The 18048-nt window shown below is 54.0% G+C and overlaps 1 protein-coding gene across 3 annotated transcripts in view; it reads right to left on the minus strand.

The window, feature by feature from the left end:
• Positions 1–10060, minus strand: part of HDAC7 (histone deacetylase 7) — a 94295-nt gene extending 84235 nt beyond the window's left edge. For 2 of the 3 annotated variants that reach the window (XM_074564907.1, XM_074564901.1), the window contains exon 1: positions 9799–10060. In XM_074564907.1, coding sequence (XP_074421008.1) covers positions 9799–9817 — 19 coding nt within the window. In that variant the 5' untranslated portion in view covers positions 9818–10060. Of the gene's footprint in view, positions 1–7342; positions 7469–9798 lie in introns of all 3 variants that reach the window. The other variant, XM_074564899.1, reaches the window with a different exon arrangement.
• Positions 10061–18048: the final 7988 nt, after the last annotated feature.

The raw sequence follows: 18048 nt of genomic DNA on the forward strand, positions 1-18048 counted from the left end.
TTGATCATCTCCAACTGCTCCACCCGCCCCCTACGGACCTTTTTCTCCCATTTTCTGCCGCTGCTCAGCGCCTCATGCAGACTTTCTGTCTTCTCCCCGGGCATCGGCTTAAGTGCTTCAGGTCACCTCTCCTCCGGGGCATTTCAGACCAAAGCAGAAAGCTCAGCAGCCCAGAAATAACTCAGGAGCAGCCCAGAAATAAATCAGCTTTGCAACCCCAAGAAACAGCTCCCCCTTTCCCCGTGGGAGAGGCCACCGGGGAGTCGCGCGCCGGGCAGCCCGCGACGAGGGTGGGTCGTTCGCCTGTCCCCGGGCTGCGGTTCCTGCTCCGGCTGTTTCTGCTCCATTGCAGAGATCTACTATAAAACCTTCATTTCCTGACACACATGGGATGAGGCCAAGGGGTCGTGTTTTGGACAACCTGGTTTTTCCATGGCAACCGGCAATGATGTCACCGACGTGCAATGATGGGAAGGGGCCTGGGGAATGGAGAGGTCTCCAGGAACGAGGAGGGAGAGGGGGCTGAGATGGCGGGGGACGCTCGCACCGACAGCCGGGGCTGCATGAGAGCAGCCTGGGCAGTGTTTTCCTTGGATGGCCCCGAGCACGAGCCACGGCCGAACCGTTCCCATCCCTCCGCGCATCCCCGCGGCCTTTCATCCCCCTGCGACTGAGTGGCCCCAGCCGGCTGCTCTTGCACAACACTGGCTAAAATACCCCACCGTCTTCTCCCCCCGTGCATCCGCAGGATTAATCCCCCTGCCCTTCGCCTCCAGGGCTCCGAGCTGCCCTGCTCCCCCTTCCCCTGCCATTCCTCTCCCTGCTTTGTTCCTACAGCCGCTCTCCTTCCCATCACAAATTCCCTCCCTGCAGGGGAGCCCCTTTACAACAGCAAAATAATTAAAAACTCGGGCAGACAAGTATGCGCGGCCCTGACGGTCGGCATCTGTCGCCGGGGGGCAGTTGAAAGCTCTCATGCAGCGGTGTCCGTCCGTCTGTCCGGGCTTCCTGTGGCTGGAGCCGTCTGATACCGCAGCGCTTCACCTCTGGGCATGGCGCTGAAACCCTGTCTGGGTTAGCTCCTAGATGCTACCAGGACAAACACGCTGAGGAAAAACATCCCCGCGTGCACGGAGCTGCCGAGGAACCGCTGTTCCGCCTTTCTGCGACAGGGCAGAAAAGGGTAAGCGTCTCTTTTCCAGCCCAGAAACGCCGATGCTGGTGTGAAGCATGAGCTCGAGCCCCATCCCCGACTCCTCTCTGATGCTTCGTGGGCCTGCCCGGGACAGGCGGTTGTAGCCAAGGAGGGACGAGAGCCGGCAGGGTGTCGCAGAGATGAGAAATGAGCTGCCTGCGCTTACAGAGCGGCTGGGAACCGCCTTCCATTTCAGCCACGGCGGGCAGAGGCCCGAAGAGCAATCCATCACGGATTTAATTGGTAATAAAATTTTCACCTGCTGCATCCTCAGAGGACCGTCCTTCCAGCGCAGCCAGCAAGCGAGCGGGCAAACCTGGCAGATTTGATCCAGGTCTCGGTTTTAACTCCGTGCTCATGTGCCGAGTCTTTATGTGATACTGGGCAAGATGTTTAAATGACCTGTTACAAATACACCTCCCGCACCAGTAAATGAAATAGTCCCCAGTTAAAAAAAAAAAAAAAAAAGAAAAAGAAAATAAATTTCACTACAAGGCACACATCAACAAAACAAGGTGAGCCTCGCAAAGGAATCGGGTGCTTGCAGATGCGGATCTGCACTGAGCAGGGTCCACCAAAGCCCGAGGAAGATACACGTGAGCTGCCCGCAGTAACACATCACTATCGTCAAACGACTGTCAAAACCAAAGGTGTTGAGCAGCAGGAGGCTCGGCGGTGGCGCGAAGAGAGCGCAGCGACTGTCCTCGCTGCATTTTGGGCCTCCCCAACAGATTTCAGCCTAAACGGAACCGATTTCCAGCAAACAGCATCACCCAGCGCCCTCGGCCCGGCCCGCGTTGACTCGGGGCTGTCTCTGCGCATCCTTCCTACGGAGACCCAACACCACCAGCACCGCGTGGGGGCGGGGGAATAAGAGGGGGGGAGGAAAAAAAAAAAAAAAAAAAAAGGAGAAAACAAAACAACACCACGAAAGACCTTCCAAAAATGTTGCACGAAAAGTGAACACTCAGCAGAGCGAGGTTTCCTGCGCAGTGAGAGTTGGCCGGGGAACGAACAGGAAATCACTGCTTCCTGCCTGCAGAGGAAGCGCCTATCTAATGCCTGTGATCAAAAACAAACAGCACTTCAATTAAACAAACAAAGGGCCTAAAACTTCAACAGCTCGCAGCCTGGGTCCGCTCCAGCCGTAGGGAAACGCGTCCAAAAATAAGAGGCTTGTAACCTTGAAAAAGGCCCTCATCCTCTTCCCCTTGCAGCGCCGCTGCTCGCACGGAGGGCGGGAGGGATTAGGCGACCTCCTGGGTGGGTGCTGCCATCCCCGGAACCAGCCGCCCCCCGGGAAGTGGAAGAGGTGGCCTCTGGTGATGTCCCCGTCTCCCGGGTTTGGTGAAGGACCGCTGCCGACAGCCAGAGCTGCGTCCCAGCTCAGCCCCACGCGTCCCCAGCGCTGCCGGCGAGGCAGGAATCCCCATTCCATTAAAAAAAAAAAAAAAAGAAAAAAAAAAAAACAAACTTCTGCTCCAGCCTCACGGTTCTGAAGAAAAGCTCGGGAAGCACTTGCAGGACAGCAGCAGTAGCTGGGTGCCTTCTGACCCTCCGCAGGAGATGGGAACCGATCCATCTCCCACAGCCTTAGCGGGCTGCTGAAATCAAAGAATCACAGGGTGGGAAGGGCCCTCTGGAGATCATCTCCTCCAACCCCCGGCCAGAGCAGGGTCACCCACAGCAGGTGGCACAGGGACGCGTCCAGGCGGGTTTGGGATGTCTCCAGAGACGGAGACTCCCCCACCTCTCTGGGCAGCCTGTGCCAGGGCTCTGCCACCCTCAACGTCAAGAAGTTCCTCCTCGTGTTGAGGTGGAACTTCGCATGCTCAAGTTTGTGCCCGTTACCTCTTGTCCTGTCACTGGGCACCACTGAGAAGAGCCTGGCCCCATCCTCCTGCCACCCCCCCTTTCAGTATTTATAAGCGTTGATAAGTATTTACAACCACGGGGCTGGCAGAGAGCACCAAGTTCTTCCTGCCCGAGACCCATCTCGGACGCCTGCGACTCCGTATGGCTTTAAGCCAGGTCCTGGTGCCTGGCATCCCCTTTGCTCGTCTCAGTTTTGGTTTGAGATTTAGTTTCGGGTATAGAAATGTTGCCTTTCTGATCCGCTACGGAGATTTTGTTGTCGTTGTTCTAATGCAGATTCACTCGTCTCTAATGAATTCAGGAAATGGGAAGAGGGATCCTTTCTTATTACATCTGAGCAGAGCAGGATTTATGGTCCCTGTACTATAAATCGTTCCTAGGAGTCTCACAGCTGTACGATCTTGAGCCTCTCCTAATTTCAGGGTTTCACCTCCAGTAAAGGGGCCAGAGGATGCTGAGGGCTGTGAAATGCCCAGGAATCTCACAGGGTTTTTCCAACTTGCTCAGAACCTTTTGTCTGGACAAACCACAGTGAAGAGACGGATCTGGGAAGCCAGCAGGATTCGACAGCCAGGTGCCCCCTGTCGCGGTGGGTGCTGTCAGCGCTCAGACCAGCTCGTTTACTGAGCTACGGGGTCTGGGTCTCACCGAATGAATGACCGACGCTGGACACGGGCTGTTTCCCGGATTCAAAGCACGGGCACCAAGAGATGAAGGAAATAGTTTTGCTCCAAACCCGAAGCCTCAGCACGTCTCCAACTCAAAATCCACCTCTGGAAAGCCTATATTCCCTTCAAAGCCATGCTCTCTCCCCAAAACGAGCCCTTTGAGACTATCTGCCTGCTCACAGGTCCTCCAGCCTGGCGTCCGTCCGTCCGTCCATCCATCCAGCCCAAGGTCCTCCAGGCTGAGCCCCGAAGCTCCGACATTGCTCATTCCGCACATGTCGAAGGCTCCGGCCATTTCCAAAGCTAGGCTGGCTGGAAAAACTGCTCTCCCAGCATGAAAACGAGCACAGAAAAAAAAAAAGAAAAAAGAAAAAAAAAAAAAAGGAACAAAAAAGGCCAGGGTTGTCCCGGGAGTTTGTGTTTGAAAGGGAACGCTTTCCTCCGTCTCGCTGAGCGCGCTTGACGACGTGGTGAGAAATACGGTTCAGGAACAAAGGAGGGCGAGCAGTTACCAGGGAGGAGCAGGCTGGCGTGAAAGACCAAAAAAAAGGCTAAAGCAGGCTGAACCGCAGGGTTACCTGTCTCCCAGCCTGCTGGCGACTAGCAGGAGCCACGGGCTGGCAGCCCAGGGTGGCAGCAGCGCCAGAGGGACCTGGTGACCTTCGAGATGCTCCGTCTCCTCCCGTTCCACCTCCGTGCCGGGGCTGCGACCGCAGCTCCTCCAGCCCCGACACGCTCGCTCTGCTGCAGGGTTGCGCCAGCGCTGCAAGGCTCAGGATGGGTTTTACAGACCCGCAGGCGTCTGCCAGAGCGCAGTGACTTTATTTTTATTATTTTTTTTTCCCCCCCTTCGGTGCATTTTGCATTTGAAAGATGCCAAAGCAACAGCAAACTAGACCCGACTGTGGGCTGAGGGAATAACTGTTCCAGAGTCACCGATAGCCCCGCAATGGTCTTGGACAGCAAATTTCAAGGATGGGGGAACGTGTGCGGCCACAGGGGTCTTTCTGTGTGACCACCACAAAAAAAAAACCCATTATTTAGCAGTTTGGCTGGTGATGTGATAACCATCAGGTGCAGCCATCACCAAATGCTGAACACTTGCACCTCAGGCAAGGTTATTTTTTTTTTTGCCTCATCCGCCTGGTTTGTTCAGGGGAAAAAAAAGTTTACCTGTTTCCTGGCATTATAGCTGCTCACTGGTTCTATTTGCTTTTAAAGCAAACTTCCCGATGAATTAACCAAGCCCAATTAATACATATTTAAAGTGCATCTTCCTGACGATGCAAACACAATGTGTGTCCAGGAGAGATACCACGGGGCGAGCGTCACTGGAAATAAGGTCACCGCCGGGCACCTGGCACTTCCCATCCCTGAGCCACCGCGAGGGCCATCAATCACGCCGGATCACCTCAACCCCAATTCACCCACCGTTCCAGGTGGCCATATCTGAGCGCTTTGTCCCCGTTTCCCTTCCCTGTGTGACAGCCCCCACTAAGCGACCCCGAGCTCAGCTTCACCAAGGGAACGGGGCCATAAAGCCGGGATGATGGACGCCAAAGTCGCCAGTGGTCCATCACGATGCCAAGAAGCTAGACCAAGTGGGACGAGCGCCTTCAGAGCAGCACTGCCACCCGACCCGGCCCCCCCGCCTCTGCCCAGTCTGCCCACTCGCCTGCTGGTGTGACACTGGGGCCGTCAGAGGGAACGGCTGGGACAAGGTGCAGCCCCGTGTGGTGGCAGCAGCCACCGTGTCCTGCCAAAACATCCCAGCAGGGACAAGACAAGAGGGCCAAGCGCCAGGACATGGTCTGAACACCGAGCTCCTGCGCCGGAGGAACGGCCTCTCCGGGAGTTTGGACTCGGCAAGCTCTCGTCTGAGGCTTTTTAAACAATGTCTGGTCCTTCCTACTGCAGAATCGCAGCCCTGGCCTGGCGGATAAAAAGGTTGCTGATGCTGTTCCATCCCTTGCTGGAAAATACATGCAACATCCCTGGAAAGTTGATTGCTAATATGGAAACGCTGGCCAATTTCCTCATCGTGTAAGTGCCAAGAGCACAGATGAACTCCTGGAGGCTGCTACGGAGGGGACTGTGGGCACAGAGGTGGGGAAGACTTTCAGTGGCAGAAGTGGCAGTAAAGTTCCCATCTCTTCCTGAAAATCAAGGGAACACAATTATGCCTCTGAAAAGCTCCATTAAATCTGAAGCTTTCATCTACATTTGTATTAACATATGTCAGCTCCTGCTGGAAAAATGCCGGTCCCAGGCAGTAGCACGACAGCTTTGGAGGTTTCCTCCTGCCGCAGACCTGAGATCTGTTCACCATCAAGTCTGGAGATGCGCGTTTTCACCTCCCTCGTTCTGCTACTTTAAAGCCCAATTTAACCAGCTCCTTCAACTCAGTCAATGGGATTTAAGGTGAATGTGGCCATTTCCCTTATGTTGATAGGCTCTGATCCGCCCTGGAGCGGAGTAATCCCATCTATGTCCACCTAACCCGGTGCCCACTCCGGAGCCATCACCTACAACTCCCAGTCCCTTTTCAGAGATTCCAGCGCGCTGCCCGGAGTCGCTGGATTTAGTAGAGTCTCTGGCTAAGAGCAAACGACACAAACACAGCTGCAATGCACTGGAGGGAAAACACCTGATGTTGTGTTGGACCAGAAACGGGATTTTAAGACGAGAAAAAGCTCAAAAAAATTTACTTAGCCCTCTCTGCCTCTCCACATAGCAGAATAACACAGCTCGCTAGATGTTTTTTTGCTCGAGCCACAAGTTCTGCAGGTCTCCTAGAAAACTTCCAGGCACGTTTTGAACAGTTTGTACGTTGCAGAACATAGAACAACTTCTAGGTTGTTCATAGCATGAGAACACGCCGTGCTCCAACAGCTACCTGAACCAACACAGAACCCCAGAGGGTCTCCGTAATGCTTTAATGAGTAATAGAAGTGTTCTTTTATACCTCCTTTGATCATTCCCTGTTTATAAGGCCCAAGATAATGCTTGTTTTTTCAACTGCCATATTATACCAGAAACAGTCCCAGTAGGTTTCCTCTTTCAAAGCCTCCTACAGCCTCTTCAAGGCGTTGCTTCCTAAAATACAGCTCCCCGTTGCAAATATGCCCCACATCTACACTGAGCAGCGTCAACATTGCTATTTTCCAAAAGAATCGACTCCAGTCAGATTAAAACATGGCGAGGACACAGCTGTTAATTCAATCTGCCTTGGTGTCACATTGGGCCTTACAGGAGAAGTGGGGCATGTCCTCCTCATTACCCAGGTGGGGGCCAAATCCTGCTTCTCCTGCAGCCCCTACCTGAGGGATTCAGCTTATCCAGATTAGAAGTGCACATCAAATATCTACTTTTAGCCGTGACGAAGAGCCCCCAGAAGAGCCTTCTCCTCCCCTTTGCCTGCAAAGGGAGCCGAGGCTGAGCAGCTCAGCTGGGCTCAGCTACCTTAGCTCGGACGAATTCCTCCCGACAAGCCTGTACATGGGATGAAGGAGACCAATAAAACCATTGGAAACCTTCCTAATTGTAGTCATCTCAGACTTGCTTTCCTGTTCCAGGGCAGGAGGCAGAAATTTGGGAAACTCACCTGTAAAAAAGCTTTTAGGAGAATTTATCTGAGGATCAGTCATGACATGGAGGCTTCCTATGGACTTTCAGGGACCAATCTTTTCCATGGCCCATCCCAAGGACCTCAGGTACCATGTGGCATTTCCTGGAATCACAGAACGGTTTGGGTTGGAGGGGACCTTGAAGCCCACCCAGTTCCAACCCCCTGCCCTGGGCAGGGACACCCCCCACCAGTCCAGGTTGCTCCAAGCCCCGTCCAACCTGGCCTTGAACCCCTCCAGGGATGGGGCAGCCACAGCTTCTCTGGGCAACCCAGGGAGTTTCCTAGACTAAGATACTATTTCCGATGAATAGTATTTCAGCGCAGACAGCAGACACTAGAGACAGATGGAGACGAAGAGGAGAAACTCAAAGGTGGGGTACCAAGACATGGGGTCGTTAGATAACAGCATCTGGGCTGTATTTAGTTGCATGCAATCGATGACAGCCTGGGAGTCATTCCACTTCGCAGTGTCTTTGGCAGTGAAGCTTTAAGGACTTCCCACCAAGGCCATTTGATCCCACCAGCACGTCACAGTTCACGGCCCCTCGCAGCACTACTATCGCCTGTGGCGTTGTATTGTTAAACAGCTCATCGAGCAACTGAGGTTAAAGATAAACCTTTAGGGCCCAGTTTAACCGTACTAATGACGCGAGTTCAACGGCAGAAGCGAAGGGGCAGCTGAGAGATGGGAAAAGCAGCAGAACTGCTGGAGCACCTTCCCTCCCAAAAGCAGCTCCTGCCGCGTCTCGCTGGCTTCCCCTCCTCTGCTTTTTCAAACTCTTGGTGTTTACCAGTCTAAGGAACACGCCGTTACACAGCAACACGTCTCTTAAGCACCCGGCGTTTCCCATTTGCCAAAGTACATCTAGTCCTGAGCCCGTGTTGCACTGGAGGCTCCCGCACCACCATGCAGCCCACCTGCATCAGCCGTACCACGCATCGCCACCAGCCTTCCCCCGGCTCCCCTGAGGAACACGAAGGTGCGGAACGCACTGCAAGTTATTCAGCAAATGGAGGAGCCGACACAAGTGAGAGGGGGGAGCTTTTTGACCTCAGACATCCTTCAGAGTCATGGTCCCTGCTCCTTTGTTCCCACCGTCACCTCGGCCCTGGAAGCAAAATGATTTTGCATCAAAGGGTGGAGGCAAAGAGAGGGACTGCTACGCCAGGGAGGACATCAGAGCACGCGAGAGCTCAGGGAACGCGGACACCTTGAAAGGGAGATTTCATGAGAGGAGCGTATTTTAGCTGTTGGCAAAGGCCTGCCAGGAAGAGCAGCAGAGAAGCGCCAGGGACACACGGAACAGAGCGAGTGTCCTGGGAAGCTGCTCTGGAGGAGGAGCTGGCAGGTTTACAATGTGCTTTTTTGCAGCCTGCAATCCCTTGGGAAGACCTTAAAGATTTATCTGGGATAGGCTTTCTCATCCGTCACGGTCTCCCATGTGAATCGGTTACAGTCTCCTGGCAGGGTAAGGCTGGGACCCCGCATTGGAAGCTGCACGTTAGTCAGCAGCTTCGTCACTTGTCCCAAATGCCCTTAATTAACGTACATCCCACCGCTGCTGAGGTGTATTTTGCCTTGGTTTTTTTGCACACGAAAAAAAAAAATCTAAACAAACCACTGGGGCAAAGTGACACTCCAGATAACGCTCTTCACAACGACAACACGCGCTGTGCTGCTGCCTGCTCTCTGCGGTCCCCAGCACAGACCACAGCAAGCCCCGCCGGCCGGGGACACCGCGGCTGTGGGTCACCGATGATCCCCTGCGCCCAGCAGAAGTTCCCCTGGGCTCCAACCCATCTCCCGCTTTGCCATTTAAAAACGGACTGGAAAATTCCTACGAGGCTGCTGGAAGGCGAGAGCGCCGAAACGCCACGGGCGCAGGCAGGAAGGTCTGCGGCATCCGCACGACGCGGCCATCGCCTCCGAAACCGCGCGCCCCTGCATCGTGTCTCCCACCCGCCGCCTTTCCCAGCTCCTCTTCCAGTGTCACCCCTGGATGGCACAGCCCCGACGCCGCGGGGAAGGTCTCCCTCCCGCAGCCCGGCTCAGAGCCACGCTTGATTGCATCATATTTGTTTTTCTTTGCCTTTGAGATCAGGATTCCTCCCACCTTGCCGAGAGCCAGGGTTCGCCCAGTCTCAGGAGGAGGGGAGCCGGCGGGTGACCCAAACCCCGGCACGCAGCCGGGTGGCAAAGCCTCCTCCAGCGCCCGCGGACGACGGGGACAGCGTCAGCGCTTTCTCAGGCAGCACTGGGTGGGTTTCGAGAGTTTTAATGCTTCCAGCAGCTGCTCGTGCGCCGTACGATACCTCCGCAGCCCGGGAGCGGCGAGGGGACCCCGGCGCTGCGGGGACGGACGCCGGCGCCCACCGGGACCGGCCGCGTTGGCGGAGGCAGTGACCGGCAGAGTCGCTAGCAGGCTACTCACCCTGGCTTTGTCCTTGCATCCAGAGGAATTAAAGCCCTTGGAGATGTGGTCTCATTGTTCAAGATGTGCTTTAGGGAGGCAGCTGCTTTCTTTATATCTCAAGATTCACTAAAGTTCAGGAAGAGAGAGAGAGAGAGAAAGAGAGGGGACGGCGAAAGGGGAGGGACTGAGAGAAGGGCCCAGAGGCCGTATAGAATGACAATGGAAGGAAATGCTTTATCAAACCTAGAAAGCCAACCCTGTCCTGGGAACACAGAGGGAGAAGAAAAAAAAAAAAAAAAAAAAAAAAACCACACAAAAAAAAAAAAACCTCGCAGAAGAAAAGCGAGTTCAGCTGCCCCGGGTTCCTCCCTTGGCAGCGCGAGCCCTCCTCCCCCAGCCCCTCTCTCTCCCAAACACAATGCGAGCCGGTGAAAGCCGTCAGGCTCAAACACTTTTTTTTTTTTTTTTTTCATTAAACAGAGAGAAGTTTCAGTTCTTTTTTTTTTAAAAAAAAAAAAAAATCCAACAACCAAACCCTGCCCGGGAATGGGAATGTGACGCTCTTCCCCCTCCCCCGGCTCCAGCCTTCCAAGTTTCTATGAGTCAAACGTTTGCAATGTGTTACCGAAATGTTACCAAGCTGGAATGCAGCATCTGAGAGGGTTTAGCTAATAAAACTTTTGTTTGTTGGCTGAGAGAAAGTGTCACCGGCAGAGAATTCGGCTCTTCTTCTTCCTTTTGTTTTTCCCCCTCTACGCCGCAGGCAGCCGGAGAGGGTTAAATGGTTGTGCAAGGGTGACACCCGAGGAGGGTGGCGTTAACCCAGCGCTCCCTGTCCCAAGCGAAAAGGGGAATTGCCCTGGTAAGCGCGAGACCAAGGGAAACAGTCGATCCGATAGAGCAGGTGGGAAACAGAGGGCCAGAGAGAAATTAAACTGCACAGACGTCCTCGGGCACAGCTAGGGAAGATCTCAGCTGCTGCAGCGCGACTTCTCCGACACGGGCGCTGGGATTTTTGGGGTCGGAAAAGCACTGTTTCCTCATCTGACAGTCCTCAGGTTTGTCCCAAGGTAGGAACTTTCATCCGAGACAACCACGTCCAGGGCCCACCATCTATAAGCGCTTTCCAGAAGCATCTGCTCTGGATTTGCACGCACCAAACTTCTCAGTTTTGCCTCAATAATTGAAGAGCCCAACAAGGAACGCTTTCTTAAACGACGTTAAGTCACCACCAAAACCAGCGGCGCCCTCCTTGTCTGAGCCCGCCTGGCTTTAACTCCTGGAAATTGATTGTTGTTCTGCATTTTATCACTTTCGCACCTAGTCAAATCCAGCATTTTCCAGTGTCACTGAACACGCGGTGGAACAATGGGCCGAGAGGCTGTTGGGGTTTGATGCGCTGAAGAGATTAAGTTCCTTCAGCCACGCTCTCTCCCGTCCCCACTCCCGTGGGACGAGCTGATCTCTGCCCTGCCTGCGGCCATCCTGCCTTTCAAGGATCTGTCTGGGGAAAAAACACACAGATTTCGAACATGAAATCAGCTGCCATCAGGAAAAAAAAAGGTCCAATCTGAGGATTTTGCTTTGAATTTCTTCAGAAACGTTAAACCAGCTGCACTCTAAGGTGCTATAAACGCTGTTATAACGTGGGGTAAAAGTTTCAAAAGCACAGAACTCACTTAGATGCCTATTTCTAATTGTCACTAAGCTTTCAGGCACTTATAAAGAAAAATTACGGGAGGTGCGGGAGGCTTCCTCTCTGGTCGCTCAGGAGAAGCTCTCCAGGGTGAGATTTTGTCCTGTGCCGCCTCTCGGCTCCATTCCCACCGCTGTCCCCCCCCATCCTTGAGGATCTTGGCCACATCGTTACCCGCCCTTCACTCCTCATTTATTTTCTTTAATGAGAAGCCACTGGCGTACGTGCAAAAGGCCGGTGGGGCCTCCCACATGCTGAGGGACGCAGATGGAGCATCTTCCACTAGATCGGTAGGGGAATTAGGGCCAGAGCACAACAGTTTTGCAGCTCTGAGCTTTAGAGCATCTCACACTCATGGTGGGAGCACAGCCCAGTCCCAGAAGAGTTCATGGGGATGAGTACAAGAAGGAAAGCAGGAGAGTGGGGGAGAATAACGGAACGGTTTGGGTGGGAAGGGACCTTAAAGATCATCTAGTTCCAAGCCCCCTGCCCTGGGCAGAGACGCTTTCCACAAGCTGAGAGACTGTCCTTCTTCAGTGCTTGCAAGCCTTAGTCTTTCCAGGAGGTGGCTCCTTCCACCTGGCATTCCCAGCCCCAAACCACTTCCAAGGCTTCACCTTTCTGACCAACCTTGTCTCCAGGAGGGAGACGGTAACGCTCTTCCTGCCTCACCCATTGCCACCCCAAGTGTCCCTTTCAATAACAGCAGCTGGCCTAACATAGGACGCCTGGCTTCAGGTTTCGCCTCTATCCGAGGGAAGGAAAATCTCCAGCAGCCAGGAGAATCCTCCCAGGAGCCTTGCAAAGGGATGGACTCCACCTCTTCCGCGGAAGTTGCCCTGCTTTGTGCGGCGAGCACACAAACTCTCCTGAGAGCGGCGTCTGGGCTCCCTGCCCCGCTCCTGGGTTGGAGATTCATAGTCAACCTGTCCTGGCTATTTCCAGCCCGAGCACAAATTATCCTCTCGTGCCAACTGGGGCAATGTCAGTGGAAGAAGAGGAGCACGGTGGTCCTTCTCCCGCCTCCAAAAACCAAGTGATGCCAGTCCCGCTCTAGCGGGTAGACGTGAACTTCTGAGACTAGAAAGAACTGAAGTCTTCTCAGAAGCAAAAGTTTAGTTTTGCTGTCACAAAGATGAGGGAGAAAATTGCTTGTTTGTCCTCACAGCTGGGGGCAGCAAAACTGCCATTCCTGGCAAGAGCAGGGCAGGTTCTGGCAGGAGGCTGGGAGGGATCCACCCGGCTGCAGAGACCCGCGGCTGAGGGCTGCTTTCTCCCCCAAATCACAAGCCACATCCTGGGGTGTCCCAGGCAGCCCTGTCCTGGAGAAGTCCCACAGGTGAGAAAAAAAAAAAAACAAAACACCTGTTATAGGGATTTTTTTTTGACTCTGTTCTCAGATAAAAGAACCTGATAACCTGAAAGAGGAAAAAAAGGAAAAACGAAGATCGTGGGGAAAGATCTAAGGGGGAAGGAGACGGCCATGGTAAAGACGTGCTGAGGAGAGAGTCTGGCAACCAGCCAGGCAGAATTGAACGCCCCCAAACAGGGTCACTCCTGCTCCGGGTCTGGGCCAAGTTTTTATAATGAGTCACAAACTTTTACCTAGTTGGATATTTGCATCATTTGCATGTTAGGTGTAAGGACACAGAAGGAATTGCCAAAAGCAGAGTTGTTTAGAGGCCCGGCAGAGATAAGAGATACTGCCCGGTTTAACAAAGAGACATTTCCATATCTAAGGAAGTGAGGCAATCCTGTCTAATTAAGAAGACTGACCAAAGTCTCCCAGGAGGAAGAAAGAGGGTGAAAGATTAAAATCTTTGTGTTTCAAAGGCAGAGGAGACCAGCCAGGAAAGCTCACGTTCTACCAACCGGAGAACCCAGAAGATGTTCTGTGGCAGCTTGAGCCCTGGAAGTGGTTGTGATGGTGGATCTAAGGAGGTTCCAGAATGTGTTCGTAATGGGAGGCCTGTCTGAAGGGTTTGGGATGGCCACCCAAAAAAAATTCTGTCCCAAAGAAGTTCTGTCTCCGTCAGAAGGACCTGAAGCCAAAGGCAAAGTCTGAAGATGACCCTGCAGGACAGACAGACAGACAGCTGGGTAAGAGAGAAGGATTCTGTGCACGCCTGCACCCCAGCAGGCAGGGGGAGCATTTCCCACAGCTGCTGGTTGGAAGGACCCTGGCCTGAGGGCCTAAGGTGTACGTGGCCGCTTTGGCACAGAGCAGTCGGAGACTCCTGGAAGGGTCAGCTCTGCCCTGAAAGAAGGACAGGAGCAGTCAAGGAGAGCAGGAGGAAACAGGCCATTTTGGGGCAGACCGGCTGCGTCTGTGCGTGGGGGCTGCGAGCACATAGAGACGCCCCCCTCAAGTTCATCCTGTAGAAGGACTTGGAAAGTGGACCCCGTGGACACTGAGGTGGGAACGCAGAGACCCGGGGTGGAGCCGGCAGTGAACAGGGCTTTCAGAAACCACACCGTGACCCATCTGCTGAAGGAAAGCATGTGCCGAGCTCCTTTGAACTTCCGCAGTTGTGCAAACGCTAAGCCCCGCTGCTCTAATCTGGGCTGGCATTTTCCGAGAGCCCTTCTTCAAGGCTTTATCATGAGAAAAACAAACCTCTACACATTCCAGTGGGCTCCTGAAATCCCTAGCTATGTACACAGCTCTCTCAAAGGGAAATCTTCACGTAGTCCACAAGCGCTTATTTGCCATTCATACGGCTGCCTCGTGGGCTCACCCTGCTGCATTTAAGGGTGTACACGGAGAGGAGGAATTCCAAAATGTCAGAAAATTTCAGGGGAACCGTAGGCTAGCACAGAGGAACGTAGACATACATGGGGAGCACTCACACCATGTGGGAATGATGTTCAGAGACACTCCCAGAAGACACCGTGCGTACACACGGCAGCCTGCAAGCTTTCTGCAAACTCACAATCTGCACAGCAGATTGCTTTGGGACCAGGAATGAAATAGCTCTAGGGGGACCACTTTGGCCTTGTTCTGTGCTGTCCCTCTTTTCTGCAGGTGATGGTCCCAGAGAAGCCTGGGATGTCTCCTCTCGGAGCATACCCGACATCGACAGTCCCCTTCCTGGGCCCTGCCTGGCCCAGCACACCAGAAGTGGTGGCTCAGCATGGACTCACCCGTGCAGTTCTCCTTCAACCCAAGATTTCCCCCCGCTGCCATCCCCCCGATGCTGGCACAGCAGCCCAGTAAAGAAGTCCCAGTGTCCCCATCAGTGGGAGGATTGGGGACCGAGCAGAAAGGCACGGTGGCACGGCCACGCCACATTGTCTTCTGGGGATGTGTGGCAGAGCACCCGAGCAGCTCCAGGGGCAGGGTTTGTTGGCCGATGCCATGACATCTGCCAGCACTGGCTTCTCCCCGGTGTCCTCTCAAGCGTGGCATGGTCACGTCAGTGTGTACAGTCAGTTCATTTGGGGTTGGGAAAGCCGAGGGGTGGGGAGGAGGGACGCGGTTCTTTAGATTGCATAGAGACAGCCAGGTATTTCGGCAGCCATGTCGGCCAGAAACTACTCAAAGGATGAATAGCATTCCCTTCATACGCTGGAAAACTACAGGCTATTTCCGTAACTAATGGTCTGAGATGGTGTTTGGGAGCAGAAAGGGGCAGATGGATTTTGAAAATCCTTTGGGTAACAAACAGCATGAGCTGTGCTGAAAATCCTCCTAGGTGCCTGGATCTCTGTGCGCTGAACACGCCTGCAGGACCTCGTCTCTTCCAGGCAAAGCACAAAGACCTAAGCTGTGCTGCCACGTCCCAGGCCCTGAAGCTAAGTCGGATGCATCCCCCCTGCCCCGCCATGCTTACGAGAACCTCCGTCTTTGCTGCCAGCAGCCACAAACCTGTTGCCACATCCCCTGAGATCCACCTCCCTGCCTGAAAGGTGAGCGGAGAATCATAGAATCTTCATGGTTGGAAAGGACCTTTGAGATCATCGAGTCCAACCATACACACACAAAAAAAACCCCAAACCCCTACAGTCTCTGCCACTAGAGCATGCCCTGAAGTGCCAAATCTAGATGTTTCTTAAATACCTCAAGGGATTGTGACTCAACCCCCTCCCTGGGCAGGCTGTCCCAGTGCCTGACCACTCTTTCAGTAAAGTCATTCTTCCTAATATCTAACCTAAACCTCCCCTGCTGCAACTTCAGACCATTTCCTCTGGTCCTGTCATTATCCACCTGGGAGAAGAGGCCACCACCCACCTCTCCCCACCCTCCTTTCAGGTGGTTGTAGAGGGCAATGAGGTCTCCCCTCAGCCTCCTCTTCTCCAAGCTAAACATGCCCAGCTCCCTCAGCCTCTCCTCGTATGACTTGGTCTCCAGACCCTTCACCAGCCTGGTAGCTCTCCTCTGGACACGCTCCAGCACCTCAATGTCCCTCTTGTACAGCGGGGCCCAGAACTGAACACAGCACTCGAGGTGAGGCCTCACCAGTGCCGAGTACAGAGGCACCATCACTTCCCTGCTCCTGCTGTCCACGCCATTCCTGATACGAGCCAGAATGCTGTTGGCCTTCTGGGCCACCTGGGCACACTGGTGGCTCATGTTAAGCTGGCTCCACCAGCGCCCACAGGTCCTTTTCTGCCGGGCAGCTTTCCAGCCACTCTGCCCCAAGCCTGTAGCGTTGCTTGGGGTTGTTGTGACCGAAATGCAGGACCCGGCACTTGGCCTTATTAAACCTCCTAGAGTTGGCCTTGGCCCATGGATCCAGCCTGTCCAGGGCCCTCTGTAGAGCCTTCCTGCCCTCCAGCAGATCAACACTCCCACCGAGTTTGGTGTCATCTGCGAACTTACCGAGGGTGCACTCAATCCCCTCATCCAGATCATTGATAAAGATATTAAACAAAACCAGCCCCAAAACTGAGCCCCGAGGGACACCGCTGTTGACCGGCCGCCAAGAGGATTTCACCCCATTAATCCCAGCTCTCGAAGGGAAGTGCCCGAATTGCCCTCGGACACTCAGGATGCCGGCGGTGGTTTAAAAGCTGGAGGAGCGGCAGCAGCGTGGGTGCAGGCAGTGGATGCGCGAGGCAGGGGGAGGAGAGCTGCCTGGAGCCGCGTCTCTCCATAGAAGGCAGGAAACGATCAGGTTTGTTTCTTCAGGAGGAGAAGAGTTATGTCTGCAAGTCACGCCGGCTAAAAATACTCCGAGCTGTTGAGGAGCGGGGTGTAGGAGAGAGGTCTCCCGGGAGAGCACACCACGGGGTGCCGGGTGCCCCGCGCCTGGAGGGAAGGTGGCAATGCCACATCTGTGGCACTATGGCCTCCTTACAGCCCCTGCAGGGGAGACCCCGGGGCGATGCTCAGCACACCCAAGGGGCAGGATTGGGGCGTCCTAGACCCACAAACTGGATGCTCTCTGAACCCTGCCCACATACTTCGGCCCTGTTTTTGGGTCCAAAGCGAGCGCGGCAGCCTGGCTCGGCCTTTTTTGTTAATAATTAGTACACAAAGCAATTTGAGCCCCAGATACGCCTCCGCAATCGCAATATTGATGTGAAGAACCTACAGAGTGTGAGTCCCCCCCGAGAGGTCACCCCAGGGGACGCGGTGCCCCTGCACAGCACAGAGCAGCACCCAACGCAGGGGACCCTAATGAGGCTAAAACCCCTCGGGAAAGGGGACAGCTGTACCCAGCCTCTGTCCATGTGACACAGGCAAGGCATCCAATGCCAAGAAAGTCTTGGACACCTGATGTGAAATGGGTAGGGGACACAGACTGACAGACCCTCACACCTCTAACCAGAGCAGACCTTCTGCCTGGGATGCACTTACCGACTGAGAGCAACTCTAACAACCACATTCCTCGTGGGGTTTTTCCGTTAGCAACAGCTCAGCCACCACAAGCCCCAGTGAAGAGCAAGGGCCAGGTTAAACTCACCCATTCTCCCAGCTCTGAGCTCCTAAGGACGGAGAAGGTGGCACATCGGCACGCACGGTGCCTCTCCATATCACACCAACACCTCCCCGGAGACCCCATCCAACGGCAGACCTGCTCGGATCGCTTCACATCTTCTCAAGTTTCAGCTAGCGAAAAGGCATTTCGAGTAATTTTTCCCCTTTTGAAAAGGCTGGTCCCTTGCGGACGACTCCGCAGCAAGGGCGTGAGGAGGAACTTGCCTGGCCTTGGTCCCAGTAAATCACAGTTCAGAGACAGCTGAACTCCATTTTGTGATTATTAACCCCAGCCCCGCTCCATTTGTTTGGCCTGTCGGAGGCTATATATAGTGATGGGAGCAGGCACAGCCAGGGGAGAATTGTGTGCAGCTGTTAAGCACAGACCCCCACCTTTCAAAAAAAATAAAAAAAAAAAAAAAACAAACACAACAAAAACAACCCAAAAAAAACCCCACCGAAATGAAATAAAATAAATATCCAGCTAAACAGGAAGACGACGGCTGGGAAATGAGAAGCAGCTGCGAAGAGGAGGGATGAGATGTCATACAGGGAGGCCTGACTTCAAAACTTGCAGGAAATGTATGAGAAATTTCACAGCCACTTTTCTAATCCATCATCCCACCCGCGTCCCATGGTGGCCGTTGGC

This window comes from Larus michahellis, chromosome 22 (genome assembly GCF_964199755.1).
Source record: "Larus michahellis chromosome 22, bLarMic1.1, whole genome shotgun sequence".
NCBI classification, from domain to species: domain Eukaryota; kingdom Metazoa; phylum Chordata; class Aves; order Charadriiformes; family Laridae; genus Larus; species Larus michahellis.